This window comes from Aedes albopictus, chromosome 3 (assembly GCF_035046485.1).
Source record: "Aedes albopictus strain Foshan chromosome 3, AalbF5, whole genome shotgun sequence".
Taxonomy (NCBI): domain Eukaryota; kingdom Metazoa; phylum Arthropoda; class Insecta; order Diptera; family Culicidae; genus Aedes; species Aedes albopictus.
This window is the reverse complement of record NC_085138.1, coordinates 62038750-62059326: the sequence shown is the minus strand read 5'-3', so window position 1 is coordinate 62059326 and position 20577 is coordinate 62038750. Positions and strand designations below refer to the sequence as shown.

General features: G+C 38.0%; 1 protein-coding gene across 1 annotated transcript; it reads left to right on the top strand.

Annotated features, from left to right (window-relative positions):
- The first annotated feature begins 918 nt into the window (after positions 1–918).
- LOC115260734 (serine-rich 25 kDa antigen protein-like) lies at positions 919–2621 on the top strand. The gene is made up of 3 exons (XM_062857282.1): positions 919–937; positions 1089–1223; positions 2416–2621. The coding sequence occupies exons 1-3, from the start codon at positions 919–921 to the stop codon at positions 2619–2621; spliced, it is 360 nt and encodes a 119-aa protein (XP_062713266.1).
- Positions 2622–20577: the final 17956 nt, after the last annotated feature.

The window sequence follows — 20577 nt, the reverse complement described above, 5'->3', positions numbered from 1 at the left end:
GACAAAAAACACAACAAGTGAAACAAGTCAGACAACACGACAAGCTAGACAACAAACTAAACACAGAGCAGACGACAAGCCAGATAACATACTAGATGATAAGTTAGGCGACAAGTCAGACAACAAGCCAGACAACAAATTAGACGACAAACCAGTCGACAAATCAAACAACTAGACTATTTAGATAACGAGTCAGATGACAAATCAGATGATAAAATAGACAACAAGCCAGATAAACAGACGAACATCAGTCCGAGGATAAGTAAGACGACAAGTCAGATAGCAAGTCAGACGACTAGTCAGATGACAATTCAGATGATAAAGCGACAAACCAGACGGCAAACCAAACGACAAGCCAGATGACAAGTAAGATAATAGGTTAAATGACAAGGTGAATAGTCAGACGACAAGTCAAACGTCAAGGCCGAAGACAAGTCAGACGACAAGCCAAACGACAATTCAGAAGAGTCAGACAAAAAATAAGACAACAAGCTAGACAACGAAACCATATGACAAACCAGATGACAAGTAAGTCAATAAGTTAGACAACAAGTCAGAAGACAAGTCAGATGACAAGGCGTTAAACCAAACAACAAGCCAGGTGACAAGTAAGACGAGAGGTTAAATGACATGGCAAACCAGACGACAAGTCAGTCAACAAGTCAGACGACAAAACAGACGACAAGTCAGTCAATAAGCCAGACGACAAGCCTGATGACAAGGTGACAAGCCAAACGACAAGCCAGATGAAAAGCCATGCGACATATCAGATGATATTTCACACAATAAGTAAGTCGAGAAGTTAGACAACAAGTCAGACTACAAGTCAGATGGCAAGCCAGATGACAAGCCGACAAACCAGACGACAAACCAAACGACAAACCAGGTGACAAGTAAGACGATAGGTTAAACGACAAGATGAATAGTCAGACGACAAGTAAGTCGACAAGATGACAAGTCAAGCGACAAGTCAGACGACAAGTAAGACAACAAGTCGGATGACAAGCCAAACGACAATTCAGATGAGTCGGACAACGAGTCAGACAAAAAAAGGAACAAGCTAGACAACAAACCATATGACTAAACAGACGACAAGTCAGCCAACAAGTCAGACGACAAGTCAGACGATAAGCCAGATGGCAAGCCTGATGACAAAGTGACAAACCAAACGATAAGCCAGATGAAAAGTCATACGACAGATCAGACAACAAGTCAGACCACCGGTTAGATAACGACAAACGACAAGTAAAATGGCAGGTTGAATGACAAAGTGAATAGTCAGACGACAAGTATGTAAGTCGGCTATTAGTATAATGACAAGTCAGATAACTTGTAAGACGGCAGGTCATGCAACAAGTCAGAGGACAAGTAGTACGACAATTCTGATAACAAGTCAGACGACAAACGAAACGAAAATTCAAACGAGTCAGACAACAAGCTAGACAAAAAACCATATGACAAATCAGACGACAAGTCATCCAACATGTCAGACGACAAAACATACGTTAAGCCAGACGACAAGCCTGATGACAAGATGACAAGCCAAATGACTAACCAGATGAAAAGCCATACGACAAATTAGATGACATTTCATACAAGTCATATGACAAGCCAGATGACAAAACGACAAACCAAACGACAAGCCAGGTGACAAGTAAAAAAATAGGGTAAATGACAAGGTGAATAGTCAGACGACAAGTAAGTCGACAAGAGGACAAGTCAGACGACAAGTCAGACAACAAGTCAGACGACAAGCCAAATAACAATTCAGATGAGTCGGAAAACAAGTCAGACAAAAATCTGAAAACAAACCATATGACAAACCAGACGACAAGTCAGCCAATAGGTCAGACGACAAAACAGACAAGTCCGACAATAAGACAGACGACAAGCCTGATGACAAGGTGACAAGCCAGATGACATTTCATACAACAAGTAAGTCGATAAGTTAATCAACAAGTCAGACTACTAGTCGACAAGCCAAGTTACAAGTAAATGACAAAGTAAATAGTCAGACGAAAGTCGACAAGATAACTCGTAAGACATGTAATAGGGTAAATCTGATAACAAATAAGACGACAGATCAAATGACAAATAAGACGACAAGTTAAGCAGTAAGCATGCTGAAAAAACTGATGTCAATCTAGACACTAGAACATACGATAAGTCAGAAAACAAGTACGCGGACAAGATGATAAATTAAACGTTGTCATATAAGATGACAATTCACTATTGATATGATATGATAAATTATATGACAAGACAACAAGTAACAGGACAAGTGAAATTACTTGCAAAACAAAAGGTCAGACGACAAGGCCACAAGGCAGACGACAAATAAGACAATAAATAAGACAAGTAAGTCAGACAACAAGTAAAACTACAAGTCAAACAATGAATCAAGCGATAAGTCAGACAGCCATTTGGACGACAAGTTTGAGGATAAGCACGATGTCAAACGAGACGACAAGTCAACCGACAAGTCCGACGATAAGTCAGACGACAAGCCAAACGACTATTTAGATGACAAGTCAGACAACGAGTCAGACAACAAGCTAGACAACAAGCCATATGACAACAAGTCTGATGACAAGTCAGTCAAAAAGTCAGATGACAAGTAAGGCGACAAGTAAGTCGATAAGTCAGACAACAAGTCAGATGCCAATCCAGATGACAAAGCGACAAACCAGACGTCTGACAAACCAGTCAGACAACGAATCAAACGACAAGTCAGACGGCCATTTAGATGACAAGTTTGAGGATAACCACGATGACAAACGAGACGACAAGTTAGTGGCCAAATTTGTCCACAGACAATACCAAAAAAAGAACACCTTCGAACCACTGTTCCCTCTGAACAACGAGACATGAGACAGCGATTTCCGCTTCGGAGGCTAGTGGCCGATCTGGGGTGGTGGTGGTGGTGTGCGTGTGCCTGTGAACGGCAATTCCCTCTGTTTGGCAATAAAACTTGCGAACGAATTTTCGGATTTTTCCACCAGCTTTGATTTTATCCTTTTCCTTGAGAAGAGACAACGCAGCTCAGACAACAGACAACGGACGGACTGCGATGAATTTTGGCTCAAGCTCTGCTCCGGCACTTAAGTGCGCTTTAATTTATTGCCGCCTCACGCGAATATCTTCAATACTGCGGCATCGGGTTTGTCTTCGTCTTTGGAGGCGTTGTTCAAAGATAACGTCGCGCGGAGAAGGGTAAGAAAAAAAAAACCGTGTAGGGATATATAAATCCTATCAATGCTAACATTAATCGTTCTATGTAGTTCTAATGGAGGTGAGCAATGCGACCATAATATGAATTTCATCGTAATAAAGATTAGTTTGAGTCGTATTGCGATAAACAGATTATCGCATGAGCGTACAAGCAAACTCGTATTGTTTCGTAATTATACGATATTCGATCTATGCTTCAAGTTTTATTGACACAAGCGTATGAGAGTTGTATAAGAGTGTGTATAAGCATACTCGTGCAAGTTAAGCAATAGTTATCAAAATTCTTGGTTCGATAATGTGATGTATATTTATAAGTATTTAAACATAAGTATGCCTCTTAGATGGACAGTTAAATTGCTGTAATAAATGTCGAAGCTCGCAAAAAATAACATTTTTAATCGTATATCGTTATAATGTTGCCACGTTATTATACGTAATGAGTTTTTCCACATTTCAATTGAAACTTTTCAAAATCGGATTTTCATAGGAATGTTGTTTCAAAATAAAAAAAATCGAAGTTGATAGTTTTGCTTCGTAATATTTGAACGCCCCTCTTCTTCCTTCTTCACCCTTCCTTCGTAACGACACACCACAACGAACGGAACTGGAAGTAGAGCGTTACGTAAGTCGGAATCGGAACTGGTTGCGACTCCGCAAGACCAAAGGATGGACGCACAGCTAAGGCGTTCGTTTTCCGGCCTCCCAAGACCCGGCTGCTGGCTGGCTGACTGGCTGGATGGCTGGCTGACCGGAATTGGAGCGAGAACGTGTCGATGGAAAAGCGCATTGCACACAACGACTGCACAAGGAGGCTTTTCCTTGCGAATACGACGACGACGACGCCGGGTATACGAACGCAAAGAATGAAATTTATAGCGCAATTAACAGGGCATCGGAGGGATTTGCGGCACTATACCAAAAAGGGAACGGGGGAAATGGGTACACTCAGTTTATAAACGGTAATGGTTATGAGACAGAGAGAATGGATGAAGGAGTACTTGCTGCAGCACGGAAAACGTGCAATACTTGTGATGTAAATTTCTCACAAAAGACGAGGATTTTAATAATGCTTTATTGTATGTAAATTTGCAGCTTTGTGAATGAATAAACTCTGTTTTCCACTCTACCAAATTGAACAATTGCAACATTCATTAGTTTCATGGCACTCTCGAACGATTTGAACAACACTTCTCGAGAAACGAATACTGCCCCATCAAAGCAGATAAGTGCTTCAACCAATTTCCCTATCAGCGTTGAATTTCAATGCCTGGTAACAAAAAAAAACATGATGGAAACCATGGACGACGAAAACTCAATTTCTTCCGGCCAGCGAAACCATCGTAACCCAATCGCTAGGCATTGAATTCATCAGACGCCAGTCAGTGTAGCAACAGCACATCGGCTACAACGATTCAATTTTTTTTTTCTATGGCGCAAATTCCGAGAAAGTAGGAGTCAAAATCCAATTTCTCAATCTCGGCAGTGGTAGCGTTAGCCAAAAAAAAACTGCGCGAAAAAATGATTGGTGCTTCCCTTTCGTGAATGGAAGTAAGTGAAGACCAACCTGTGAAACAGCAAAAAAAAAAAGGTAACAAGCTTCACAACGCTGCTGTTGTGTTTCATCATTCCCCATAACGATGATGAAATTTGAAAACTGGCACAGAAATTCTAGCAGGATGGCACAACACCATGTAACGAAATAGGAAATGTGATTGCCCAGGAATTTTTTTACTCTATTATCGTAAGGCATCGTAATGTATTTATATTGTTATGCCAAAAGTTAGACATATACAACTTCAATAACCGTCTGATGAATAAAGCCGCTAGGGCCCATTTAGCAACAGCTGTAAAGGTGCCATGCGAATATGTAGATGGTGACGTGTTCGATTCTCGGTCCGCCCAGGAGCTTTTCGCCAACGGATTTCTTTTATTCTCTTAGGTCTTTGGCAGAAGGAGCTCTCACTTGATAACGGAGGAAGTTCACCTAGAATACTGAAGCTGTGAAGCAGGCTTTGTCCCAGTAGAGACGTTACGCCAAGAAGAATAACGCCAAGCAGCCGCTTGAGAAAGTTTCTAGGCCATTTCTTATCTTGAGTTTTTCCGGATATCATTCTGGCAACTCCGAATGAACGGACAGCTGCAATCCCAAGTATACAAACGATCAGATAAGAGGATTCTCTATAATATAAGCAGCTTGCTCTAGTAGAATTAGTCACGAGCTGACCAATTGGCATGTGTCAGATGAAGAATCTTTATCTTACCATCGCTACATCTTTTTTGAACATTTAAATGTTACTTCACAAACATTGCGTTTCAGGAATCCCCGGTCAACAAACTGGGATCTTTTTACTGATTTGGTTGCGGTAAATTTCATGGATACTCACCATCCATTGACACTCCAAGTGATTTAGATGATGCCGTTGATACTACAACGACCTTCATCATGGAAGCTTTTGAAGAAGCATGCCCTCTACGGTCTGTGAAGATTAGGGGTCGCAGTACCGACCACTTTTAGTGAGTACCGGTATTTCGGTACTGGGGCTTACAGTACCGGTAATACCGGTAAAATACCGGTACTGGAAATTTTTCATTCAAATGAAGAATAATGTATGTTTCACAGAAAATATACAATTTACCAGGCATTTGTGAATTCCGATTCTCAGAGATGTCATAAAAGCTAACAAAAAAATACAAAATAAACAAAAAGTATAGAAAGAAATGTATGAAAGCGTTTTTGGAGCTATTTTTTAGCTTCTGCGCAGTTTCCCATGTAGTATTGTGTATTCAGTTCAAAGTTGGAATATCCCGACTGTTTGTGGACTGTTTGTGGACGACTGTTCTGAACAGTCGTCGAATATCGAGGGGAATCTCGATGTTTTCTACAGAAACCAATTAATCAGCAAATTTGTTCAAGCACATCATTATTTCAAACATATCGTTCTTCAGAACAAAAAACATTAGCAATTATCCTGGAAATAATATAACCTGCATTTATTAAACCTCACTTTAGAAAATTTAAAACATTCATTGCGGAAAAAATATGTTCATAAATTTGTTGAGTGATAAACATTGCATCTGAACATCCCCCGACTTCCGCGCCAAAAAGCTGGCGGCTTGGCTGCCGGCAACAGCTGATCAGGGCGACTGGTTAGCTGTCCTTGTTCCACCAACTGAATGTTATTGAAAACGCGTTTGCGCGCGAAATCTTTCTCGCTCATTTTTGCTGTCAAATCCGTAACCGACTGTTTCACCGCTGCTTACGCAGCAATTTAATCTGTTTAGTGAGTACCCCTAGTATAATATTTCACTGATTTTTCTTTCATAAAGCATCATCAAGGAAGAATAAAAGTGATTCTAAAAACTGAAGAAATAACAAGAAACTCTAATTCTAAGCTAGTAAATGTTTTTCCAAAATTCATCGTTGATTAAACCAATCATTACAATGATACCCTGGATTTGCAGAAATATTGCATATATGAAATGTTCGTTTGTCAAAGTACCGTCAAGGCGCCATTCACCGTGGGGGCTCCATTCACCGTGTGCCTAAGAATATTTTTTCATTATGTCCATATTATGATTGTATGATATGACAATTCCCCTTCAATTTGACCAATACAACATTGTACAACATTGTATTGGTGAAATTGATGGGAAATTGTCATATCATTCAATTATAATATGGAAATAATGAAAAAATATTCGAAGGCACACGGTGAATGGAGCCCCCACGGTGAATGGCGCCTTGACGGTACTTGGTTTTAAATGTTTTCGTTTATTTTCATCGCATATTGGCTATATTATTGACCGGATTTCAGCATTTTAAGAGAGATTTTACGGTACCGAAAGTACCGGTACCAAGGTTCAGTCAGTACCGGTATTTCGATACCAAAAATTGGTCGGTAATACCGGTATTTTCGGTACCGGTACTACCGGTACTACATCCCTAGTGAAGATCACAAGAGGAACCCCTTGGTGGAACTCTGATCTGGCGAAACTCAGGAAACAATGTAGAAAGAGTTGGAACAGACGACGTTCGGCTGGTTCGGAGGCTTTTAGGTCGGCTCGCAAGGCCTACAGGAAAGCTCTCCGATCTGCTGAACGATCCGGCTGGAAAAACCTTTGTACAAATGTTTCCAGTTTGAGTGAAGCCAGTCGGTTAAATAAAATCCTTGCGAAATAAGGATTTCCGAGTGAACGAACTTCGTTTGCCAAACGGCGATCTGACTTCCTCTGATGAGGAAGTTTTGGAATGCTTATTCAGCACACACTTCCCTGAATGTGTGGATATTACATCTTCGGATGAACCTGATGTCTTTTCTTGTAGTTACGATTCCCTGGCTTCGGCTCGAAGTATTGTAACTATAGAATCGATTGAGTGGGCACTAAATAGCTTTGCTCCTTTCAAATCTCCTGGGACAGATGGGATTTATCCTATTTTGCTTCAGAAGGGATTTGATCATTTCAAACATCCCAGGTAACCACTAAGCATTTGAATAAGCCGTGTATCAGCCCGTATTATGCATTTAAACTGCTTGCTGCCCTACACAAGCAGTTCGAATGCATAACTGCCTTAAGTTAGCATAAGCTGTGCTGCTCAAAAGCTTTTGGCTGTTAATTAGCATTTCAACTGCTTCACTTGGGAGCAATCAGAATGCTTTTCAACTGCTCTTTAAATGCTAGGAGCAAAAAGGTTGGGAGATATGTTACGCATTTGGCAACACATATTGTCTCTCTCTTACAGAGCCTATGCTTCTGTTTACAAATTTGTGCATCATATTTGTTCCTTCATTTTCCCCTACTCATCCAAAAGCACCAAAGAAAACATTACTGCAGCATGATTGGATTGGGAACTTGTCCATCAAAAAATCACCAATTATTTATCATTTCGTCAGAAAATGTGTGCCGAATAGGTGGATGCTTTGGTGGATCATAGGATTGTTTGAAAGAGGGAAGAATGAATCATGTTCCACAGATATTTAAAAGAAGGGATCGTAATGCTCTACCATAATGAAATATCTCAATGAAAACAAGTTTTGGATGTTGAATCTGAAGCTGTTATCGAATCATTCTTTATATTGGTGATTAAATCAACGCACGCCACCGGAACAACTTTAGCATCGTGGATCAGGAGCAACAGAATCAGAAGCAGATATGATTCATCAATCTCCGGATCGTAAGTTCAAACCTACATCACTACAAAAATCAGCAAAAAAGTACCACCTTGCAACGGCTGAAATATGGAAGGACGATGAAGCGGGCAAGCAGGCTGAGAGAACGAGAAGCAGACGTCAATCTATTTTTTTTTTGTTTTTGCTCGACGAGGCGTTACGCTTCTTTGACATTTCGTCACGACGTTCCTGAAGGGATATCACTAAGACAGCCCGTTATTTAGCCAAAACCTGCTGTGAGGTAGCACTATAGGCGCATATACGGCTAATTAGCATTAAACGCCTTGTCGTAAGGGCAACTATAATGCTGAAGGAATGCTATTTTAAATGCTTATTGGTTACTTGGGATGTTTTGAAAAAAAAAAATACTTGTTTGTAGTTTTGCTACAGGGTATATTCCCAAATCCTGGCGGGATATTACTGTGAAGTTTATTCCGAAAGTGGGTCGTGCGTCGTATGAAGAAGCAAAGAGTTTCAGCTAGACCCATCAGTTTAACCTCATTTCTTCTGAAATGGTTAGAACGCATTGTGGATCATCACATCCGTGATGTTCATAAGGCCAACGTGCCTCTTCATGTGAACCAACATGCCTACCAATCTGGTAAGTCCACTGTGACTCTTTTACACGAGGTTGTTTACGATATCGAGAAAGCATTCGCTCAAAAGCAATCCTGCTTGGGTGTTTTCTTAGATATTTTTGCTGAATTTCATCACTACGTCACTGATCAACTGTAAAAATTGCTGGATGGTTCAGCAAGTTGAAAAATAATTGCAGATATTCAGTAAATTCGCATTGCTGAATGAAATCAGCACAAAAAAAATCAGCAAAGTTTGCTGAATACAAGTAAACAAAATTTGCAGTGTATGGATGTCTTATGTGGTGGCAAAAGGGCGAAATGAGAACAATCCAATCAAAGTTAGGTCATCTCCAAAGGATGTGCTTAATGGCGATGTCTGGAGTGATCTCTTCAACTCCCACGGCAGCGCTCGAAGTTCTCTTTGACGTTGCCCCACTACACATTCATCTCAAACAAGAAGCACTTTCTTGCACTTACCGGTTACGGGCACTCGGTCTACTAGAGGAAACTCCTGTGAGCCGCACATCAACACACACCTCGTTGTTTCCACTTTTGGTGAATTGGGACATAATTGTCCTTGCTCCAAGTGATCTTACAATTGCTTGTAATTTTCCATATAGGACATTTTCCACGAAATTCCCTTCCCAGGAAGAGTGGACATCTGGATATCTGGAAAGAAGTATTTCAGACGGCATTGTATGTTACACTGATGGCTCCCTTCTCGAAGGTCGAGCAGGTGCAGGTGTTTATTCTAGTGAGCTAAGGCTGTATCAGTCTTACTCACTTGGTAGACACTGCACCGTTTTTCAGGCCGAAATCTTTGCTCTTATGTGCGGAGTGCAATCAGCACTTCAGCAGCACATAATGGGCAAAGTAATATACTTCTGTTCAGATAGCCAGGCTGCTATTAAAGCACTTGCTTCGGCCAACTCTAGGTCGAAGATAGTTAACGCTTGTCGAACTCAAATCGAGGAGCTGAATTCAGCAAACGCTGTTTACCTTGTATGGGTACCTGGCCATTCTTCCATCGCTGGAAATGAATTGGCTGATGAGTTAGCTCGTACTGGAGCATCACATGACTTCATTGGCCCTGAGCCAGCTATTCCGATATCAAAGTGTTGGGTAAAGCTTCAGATTCACACCTGGGCTGCCACTCAACACAGACAATACTGGAATAGTTTGGAGTCATGTCGTCAAACCAAATTGTACTGTACTGAGCCATCTCCAAGGGTGGCGAAGTATCTTAAAAATCTGTCAAAGCAGAATTGCAGCATTCTGGTCAAAGCATTGACTGGCCATTGCCGACTCAGCTATCACATGGCGAATATTCAGCAAGCTGATTCATTTGCATGTGATAGCTGAGTATTCGGTAAACACTTATTAAGTGAAACTGACTACGGAGACCTGAATATTCAGGATATTCTGTTGTTCTTAACCCGCTGTGGTAAAGAGCTATAGGCTCTCTTTCGCTTTATGCGTTATTGCAGTGCCCTTTTCAGGGCGCTGTTTGAACCCATTATGGTACGCTTATGCGTTAGTACCCTCTTTCAGGGTATTTTTTTCCTATTTCCCTACCTGTCCTTATCCCCATCCCTATCCTTATTTCCTTCCTTTTCCCTCAGGTAGATGATGAAATAGGCTATTATTTTGGCGATGGCACAAATGTCCCAAATGGAGGATAACGTGCCTCTGGAGCCGGCCTTCTACCTCTATTCATGAATAAACCTCGTTTTTCGTATTGAAGACAGCAGCGAAGCCGTTTAAATCCTGCAGTAAACTTCTCAGTCGATCCACCAAGAGAAATCAATATAAAAAAGTATAAATTGGTCAGCCCGTTCCATCCTGCAAATTCTTTTTGGAAGTAAATATTTCATGTTCACTCGCAATTCAACACCAATAATAGAAAAGGCCGCATCAACATTTTGTGAACAAACATGTTTCGACGACTTGAGGCCTTTTGAACTCCACCCACACACCTTACCACCGCTCACTAACAGAAAGCGTGAACATAAAGCTTTCTGTTAATGGTGGTGAGATGCGTGGGTGGATTCCAGAAGGCCCTATGTCGACAGAAACATGTTACGTTACGTGTTTACGCAATGTCGATGCGGCCTTTTCAATTGTTGGTCTTGAGCTGATAAGAGATTTCAATATCTATGGCAAAATGTATAAATATTATTGGTGAGCTCATGTCTTTCACTAGTTTCAGATTTGGTTAATACACCATTGGCGTAACTATAGGGAATGCCTCTGGCTGGAGCCAAGCCCTCAATGAATTTTTCATGATATTGTACATGGAACGGGAAAACGTAATACCCGCGTGTCATTACTCATCTGAAGCTTATGTAGACTCAAGCAAAAAAAATCAATTATTTTTAACTTATCAGAAACTTTGAAAAAATTTCTCATATGATTTTTGGAAGAATACATAAATATAAATTATCACAACTTCAAACATAGAGTCTAAAGAAACATTAGGCATAATAGCTGATAAAAATTTACAATGGGATTCCAGTACAAGTGGAAAATCCTTCACTAACATAATCATAGGATGACTGACGATCTTGAGAGACATGTATAATTTGAGTTCTCCTTGGCATTCTTGCAGGAAACCTTTCTAGGAATTGTCCAAGCTCTTCTGAGACTCCTGTAGTTTTTGTTCTGCAATTCCAACAGGATTTTTTTTGGTATTCCTGAAGAAGTTCCTCTTAAAACTTCTATCTTGTAGAGCTTTTTCTATCTAGAGCTTTTGCTGGATTGCTTCTAAATCAACTCCGGAATTTTTCCATGATTTTGTGCTGTGTTTCCTCCAAGATGACCTTCTGGGAATTCCACAGAATTCCTGAATCCGTCAGGAGCTCTTTCTGGGATTTCTTTCTGGAAAACTCCAAAGGTCTTTCTGGGAATCCTGAAGAGGCTCCTACTGGGTGTCCTCCAGGAGTACCTCAACAAAATCCTTCTGAAGAATCTTCTGAGAATTCTCTAGAAGTTTTCCCTGGGAATCCTCCAGGTGATCCCTCTGAAAAGTTTCCAGAAATTCATGAAATTGTCTGTAAATCCTTCAGAAGAACCTTCTAAAAATTCTCATTTATTTTGCAAATTATTCAGAAGTTTCTGAGAGTTGTTCGATATTACACCGGGAATTTCTAAACGGGGGTTTTGTAAGTTAACTCAGAAAACATTACGTATCCATGAAAAATCCTTGCCAGAACTTTGGGAACAACTACCCAAACAATTCCAAAGGAGCACTCAGAATAGCCAGAAAACTTATGGTAAATATTCCAAGAAAAGCTCTGAGAATATCGGGTGGATCACTGCCAAAAAAAAACTACGACTAAAAGCCTGGAAAAAGCTTTGAAACAATCACAGGAAGTACTGTATGAGAAACATCAGTAGGGGAAGACGGGGTAAGACGGCCACCCTAAGCCAAAAAAATCATAACCTAACACTGACAATGAATTACACTAGTTTCAACACAGCATATTATTTTTCAAAGTGTTGAGCATGCAAGAAAATTATTTTTCGATTCGTGCAGTTGAAGCTTTTATAATTTTGAGCCATTTGAAAATGTGATTAAAAAGCACATTATTTTTTGACGACGGGGTAATACGGCCCACCAGCGGGTTAAGAAGGACCATAACTATTTTTTTTTAAATAATAGTGATTAGAAATGTTTGAATTCCATACGTTGAAATAAGATATGACTCCCTTAAGTCCCTCACATGGAAAATTGGTTAACATAATTGTCCGGGGGTTACCATTTATTATTTTTATTGGGGTATCGTAAATATGGATACTCAAACACCCATTTACATCACAAAAATGTTCTTTCTGCTTACGTCCAGCGCAAACAACACAAATATGAGCTTATTTATGTGAAATGGCATATTTTCAACAAACAGTTTTTGATAAATTGGGTGCAGCCATATTATTCTATGATCTGGAGGGTGGCCGCCTTACCCCGTTCGAGGTGGTCGCTTTTACCCCGCTTGAGCAGATTTTACTTATGAGGCTAGTTCATAAGGATTTTTGTTTTCAATCTCAATCTTATTCCTCTTATGTTTTGTTTACATTCCTGGTAAGTTATGAACGGGTTACTTTTTTGGTTTGAAAACGTTATTCCGAATCAAAATCCTTAAGGTTATATGCGACAAAATTAGATCAAATACATCATCATGGAGCAAAATCTTTGTTTTGTTTATTTGTTTTGAAAATCTCAATATAAACATTGCACAAAATGGCTCAAAATGACAAATATTTTTTACTTGAACAGAGTACTAGGTGAAAGTTTATAGAAAACGGCATGTTCATGGTGAACTGCAGGTGGTCCGTCTTACCCCGGCGGGCCTTCTTACCCCGTCTTCCCCTATAGGTCTTGCAGAAATCCCAGAAAGCACTCCGTAAAAAAAACTAGAAGAAAGGCCTTGGTAGATTCAGAAAAACTAAGAGACATCTCAGGACCAACACCTAAGAAAATCTTCTAAGAGAAGTCCCGGGAGAAACTCCGGGAAAAAACTCTAGTAAAACAACAAATGAAATTACGCAACCTATGGAACCTATGGAAATCCATAGAGAAACTCTTGAAAAAAGACTGTTGAAATTTGATTTCAACGGGAACGAATTCCGAAATATGATCCTCCAGCCGAAGGCAAATAAAACGACTGCGGTTCGGATTTGGTAGAATATAATTTCTTGTAGAGAAGCATCTAAATCAATATTCTTAATAATAAAAAGTCTTAGTGATTTAGGATCACATTGCAGATGTTCCGTGTTCATGGTTTTAGGAACCCCTGGATTATGATTGCATTTTATGGATATGCTTTCAATGCTAATGTTACATAACTAGAATTTACGTTTAGTCCCTTCGTTCTGGTTCTTTGTTGAGTCGTGAATATGGGAGAGGCGTGTCGTAAGCCTGGAAGGTTCTAGTGGGGATTAATAACTACTATTTGTTCTGGTAACTTGGTAGGTTTGATTGTTTTACCGGAGGGGATAGAACATAAACGTGAAGTGCTCTAAATCAATTTCTCACGTCCTGTGTGCGCTGATATTCACTGCAATTCATAGTTATATGTGATTCTAACAGTTGTAATCGCTTGAAAGGATCTCACCAATAGTGGGTTTAGATTCTGGCCCAACAATTCGGCCAGCTAGCAGGTTCAAAGTGAATATTAACATATTAACAATTTCGAAGATATTCTAGGGAAAACACCAGAAAAAATCGCGGGGAATCTGGAAAGTAACTCTGTGGCAATTCCAGAGTTTCAAGATGGAGTTAAACAACCAGATTCATCAGAGTTCAAGAAGTTTGCAGCATCTTAAAGGAATCTTCGAACCCTCCTCTGGTTCATCTGATAAGATTAACCAGACCACCTCTAAATTCAACTTGCTTTTCGAATAATCATCCGGAGAAATTTTCAACGTTTTCACGGAATCACAAACATGTAGTGAAAGCTCATGTTCGAAAGAAGTAAACACCACATAGGGTATCGCGCCACTTGGGCGGTGGCTTCTATATTCGTCTGTTTTCCACTATAACTCAGTCAATTTTGAACCAATTGACTTGAAATGTTGTACACGGGTAGATACTATACCTATCTTACCACATTCCAAAAGTTGTGTCAATTGGTTCAAATTTGACTGAGTTATAGTGGAGAATAGACGAATATAGAAGCCACCGCCCAAGTGGCGCGATTCCCTATTTGAATACTTTTTTATTCATACCAACGATGTAGTAAACTCTGTCGACTCTACTTTTAAGTATATCTACAAGCAGTAGACTTTGCTTCTTTTTATTGTCTTGAATCCCCTTGGTATTCAAGATATTTCCTGAGGATACCCGGTTTTCCAGGTTTTTTTTCTGGTAGTAGACACCCTGAAATGTACCAGAATGTCTCAAGGGCGTTCCTTGGGATTTCAATGGGCTTCAGAAGCGTTACAGGGGTTTCAGGAGATTTCAAGGAATTTCAAGGTCATTTCAGGAGTGTTCTAGAACATTTCAAGTGATCTCAGGCGTGTTTCGGGGTTGTTCCATGGTGTTTCGGGGGATTTTAGAGGCGTTCCAGAGGGCTTCATGGGCGTTTCATGAGATTTCTGTGGTGTTTAAGAGCGTCCCAGGATATTTTGAAAAGTAGCAGTGGACCCAGCGGATTTCCGAAAGGCCTAGAAATGGGCGTTCCGTGGTGTTCCAGGGGGTTTTAGGAGATCACAGATACATTCTAGGGATGTTCCAGGGGTTTTGAGGGGCGTTCCATGAGATTTCAGGAGGCTTCCGAGGTATTCATTGGGGCTTCTGGGGGTTTCAGAGAGTTTCAGGAGCATTCCAGGAGTATTCTAAAGGATTATAGAGGCGTTCTATGGGACTTCAGATGCGTTTCAGAAGCGTTCCACCAGTTTTCAATAGGTTTCAGGGATGTTCTAGAGAATTCTATGGGATTTTCGGAGCGTTCCAGAGGTGTGTTTTTAAGAGCGTTCCAGGGGATATATCACTAACACCACCTGAAATCGTGAAATGCTTTGAAACGTATTAAAACACCTCTAGGAAATTCCTGAAAGCCTTTTAAATCCTGCTTCTTTTTCTTCTTCTTCGTTATGGCTCGACGTTCGCATTGGAACTTGGCCTTGAAGAGAGGCATCAATTTAGTGTTCCCGCCTTCTTACGATATAATGATTTTTTTTTTCAATCACTTAAGGCTCAAATAACCATCATTCAGTTATCAGCAATCATCAATTATTCAAAAGCAGTTTTCTTCCTCTAAGTCACAAAACCACCATTGAAAATTATTTCACTGTTATCCAGATGGTGGCCAGAGTGCAGTGATAAATTTTTATTAACATTGGTTGAGATTTCAGCGAAAAAACTGCTTTTGAGTTTTTGCTAAACGATGATGGTTTGTTTCCTCTTAACCTAATTTACAACTCTTTTGTCCACTAGGGCACTGCGTGAGCGATTCCAATTGGAATGTACTCACACTTTGTACAGCGCCTAAATGTATTCTATTCTGATTCTACTACACTGAACGGTGGCTTGCGGTAAAAATTACTATTCTGAGGGTCAATTTAAATACACAAAACCACCAAATTTGTGCAGACTGATATTCGTTTCAATTCAACAGAATTATGTTTTCAATTTTTATGTTCAATTAGTTGTAACTTTTTGAAAAGTGCATCAAATATTCTCAATTTTTCACTGTAAGTTCTTCAACTAGTTGTGTATCAGTGGACAAAATTTGGAAAAGATCGAACAATTCTTCACGAAGTTATAAAGATTTTTGAAAATGGTAAAATTATCCGATAGCCAATTTTGAGCTGTTATATCTCCGGATTCAATTACCCGAACGTAATGAAATTTTGACCAATCATGACTTATATAATGAGCTATGAAAAACCATTGACTTAACTTAATATTCTTAACACGGAAGAAAATTATAACGATTAGATTATTTTTCTAATAAAACACCAAATTATCCAAAGCATCAACATCGTTTCAAAATTCAAGATGCAAATCATAGTTCATTTAGTTTCCCTATAATTGACTTATATATAAATGCGTTTTGAAGGAAAGTAACAACATAGCCGCCAATAAATTGAAAAAGTAATGGGATGCATATTAAAAATAGACCAATTTACTAAAAAATCGTGAAAAAAATAAAATCGCTAGGGTGCCTGTACCAGTTATCGCACCACCTAAGAAAAACTATTTTTACAAAAATAAGAAGAAGTCCGACAAATGTAAACAATAAGTCAAATGATTGATTAGTTTTCATACTTTACAGGAAAAATATAAAACCGGGGCCAAAACTACTTTTAGTATTTATTACGGCATGTGCCAATGATAGGAACCCTGTACCAGTTATGGATACATTTGTTAATTTGGGTTCCACTTCGCACTATTTACATGCATTCCTTATGGGATTTGCCATAACTGGTACACTATGGCGAAATAGGGTGCAAGGAGGCCGAAAACTTAAGGAAAATGATTAATTTCTACCATAATTTGAGCAAATTGTGAAGTTTGAATGATTGCAATCCTCTTTTGTGATCGTGATCTATTGTTCACGAAATTTTTCTGGTTGATTTGTATCTTTAAAGGTTGAAAATCAACTATGGCGAATTTGAGGCACTATAGCCATAACTGGTACACTGAGCCTATAACTTTTTCGCTTGTTAAAAATTTAAAGTTAAGTCAAATGTTTTCCAGAGTTCATTATATAAGTCACGAATTGTCAAAATTTCATTGCAATCGGTTCATTGAATCTGGAGGTATAACAGCTCAAAGTTGGCTATCGGATAATTTTACCATTTTCAAAAATCTTTATAACTCCGTGAAGAATTGTCCGATCTTTTTCAAATTTTGTCCACTGATACACAACTAGTTGAAAAACTTACAGTAAAAAATTGAGAATATTCGATGCACTTTTCGAGAAGTTACAGATAGTTGAATATTTTTTGGAAAGTGAAAATTTTGCCTGTCCCGATCATTTTGTCTATCCCCTGTATAACAAATAATTAACAAAAAATGCAAAATTAGTGATATTTCAGTACACTGATAATTTACCTTACTCAAATAACTGCTAAAATACCCTATTTTTCACATAAAATAAGCTATAAATCAAAATTCAAAGCGATGACATATAGTTTTTTTGGTCTTAAATTGTTCGTAGGATTGTACTCGACATTTTTAATGAACAATGAAAATGTTCTAATTACACTCTTATTTTGTTTTACCCGGAAAAATACGAAAATTCCATACTTTTTACACAAAGTAGTCAACAAAACTAAATTTAAAACGATAACATGTAGTTTTTTAGCCTCGAAATGTTCGTAGCAGTTTGGGGGACATACTTGAAGAATAATAGTGATGTTTTCATAACACTAAAATTTTGATTAACTCAAAAATCAACGAAAGTACCACATTTTTCACGCAAAGTGGTTAACAAAAATGATTGCTTACAATGCAAAGTAGTTTTTACCTTTAAATTATTCGTGAAAGCGTATTGCACGTTCTTTATGAGTAATAGTGACGTTTTCATGACACACTTTATTTATTTTACTCGAAAAGCTACAAAAATATTATAATTTTTATACAAAACAGTCAATGAAACAAAATTTAAAGCCATAACATGTTGTTGTATGGCCTTAAATTTTCCGTTACAATATACTGAACCTGTTTTTGATAAAATGTTGATGTTTACATTACACTAATAATTTGTTTTATGAAAAAATGTACGAAAATACCACAAAAAAGCGAATAAGCAAAAAATTAAAGCATTGATATGTAGTTTTTCAACTTTGAATATATCGTAGTAGTTTAGTGGATTCATTTGAACAACCTTAGTGATGTTTTTATTACACTCATATTTTATTTCACTCAAAATACTAGGAAATACCACATTTTGCACGAAAAATAGTTGTCATAAAATAAAAATTGGAGTCAGTGCATTATAGTTTTTTTTTTTGCCATGAATTAATTGTAAAAAAGTACTAGACTTGTTTGATATACAATAGTGATCTTTCAATTACACTCGTTGTTTTCTAAATTTGTTTATAAAAAATCAAAAACAACTCAAATAAAGAGAACTTAATATGCGCAGCATATAGTCACATGTTGATGTACCGTAAAAATATATTTTTGCACAGATAAATATTTTTGATAGCTAAAAACACTGAGATTTTCACTCAGGTTGAGTACTGACTCAATTTGTTATTTATAATTTTATAAAATTCTTCATGTTTTGATACAAAAAATTAACCTAAAATGTTTCATACGGCTTTTCCCATCATGCTGATACTCTTTGTGTTGCATTCTATAATATTTTTTGGGATTTAATATGTTTGCCAGAACACTATCAAAGTTTCCCCAAAATGAAAATGTGATTCTCGCTCATATGAAAAAAATAATATTGATCACCCAAAACAATTAAAACTGTCCAATCTTCACATTGCAATTATATCTGAGACACCAGTACTTGTTTTAAAATTATTAAATCAGGAAAAATACATGGAATAATATTAGGGAAATTTGCTGAAAAACTATCAAAGCTACCCTGTTTTACGGTATTGCATCAGAAACTCTTCTATACACATTTGTTTTTCAGAAATTTCCCAAAAGGTGCAATTATATTTTATGATATCTTTCAAAGGTTCTTTCAAAATATTTTGTCGTGGGTTCTATTCGAAAATCTTTCAAAAATATTCCAGAGATTCCTTCAGGGATATTTTCAAAAACATCAAGGATTCATGCGGAGTTTATTTAAAGGTTCTATTTCTCGAAGAATTATTTTAGTAAACTTTTGAAATATTTCCGTGTATTATTCCTTTGGGTTTCTTAAGAAATTCTCAAGAGGAATTGCTTGATAAATTTCTCCAAGGACTCATTTAGAATATTATCATATTTTTTAGGAATCTCTTTTTTTTCTTGGAGCATTTTCGAAGTTTTTTTTTCTGGCTTTCTCCAGTTTTCTCAAGTTTCCATCCTAGTTCCCATGCAAAGTGTTTTCTTTTATTTGCTCCCATTAATAGTTCCTTCCGTCGTTTTTTCGATATTTTTAGAGATTTCCGATAATTACTTCTGGAATTTCTGCCAAAGAGTTTTCCGATATTTCTCCTGAATTTCATCGCTGGTTTTCATCCGGAGTTTCTCCCGGGATTTCTCTTAAAAATTTTCAGAGTTCTTTCATGAATTTTCTAAATATTTCCTACCAGAGCTTTTTTCCGAGATTTCCCAGTTCTTCTCGGGATTTCTTCCGAAGTTTCTCTCGCGTTCCTCATTGCATAATTTCTCGCAAAAATCACGTGGATTCATTCCAACATGTCTCCGGTTATTTAACAAAGAATTTTGTGGGTTATCTCAGCCAGGAGGTTTTCCGAGAAACACTTCTAGAAAAGTACCGTACTGGACGCATTGACCGATTTTCATACAAAATGCTTAAGTTTGGAGCTTAGAATGGTGCGTTGCGGTGTAGGATGTGGAGGAAAAATCCAACGAGAGACTCTGAGAGCAAACATGGGAAAACCTCTGGAAGAAAATCTATAGGATTCCCATAAAAACCTTTAGGAGACAATATTTGAATTTCAGAAATCCTGCAATATTCGCCGGGAATTTTTCCGGAATGAACTGTTTGAATCAAAATGTGGTATTTCCTAGTATTTTGAGTGAAATAAAATATGAGTGTAATAAAAACATCACTAAGGTTGTTCAAATGAATCCACTAAACTACTACGATATATTCAAAGTTGAAAAACTACATATCATTACTTTAAATTTTGGCTTATTCGCTTTTTTGTGGTATTTTCGTACATTTTTTTATAAAACAAATTATTAGTGTAATATAAACATCAACATTTTATCAAAAACAGGTCCAGAACATTGTAACGGAAAATTTAAGGCCATACAACTAAATGTTATGGCATTAAATTTTGTTTCATTAACTGTTTTGTATGAAAATTATGGTATTTTTGTAGCTTTTCGAGTAAAATAAATAAAGTGTGTCATTTAAACGTCACTATTACTCATCAAGAACGTGCAGTATGCTTTCACGAATAATTTAAAGGTAAAATACTACTTTGCATTGTAAGCCATCATTTTTGTTAACCACTTT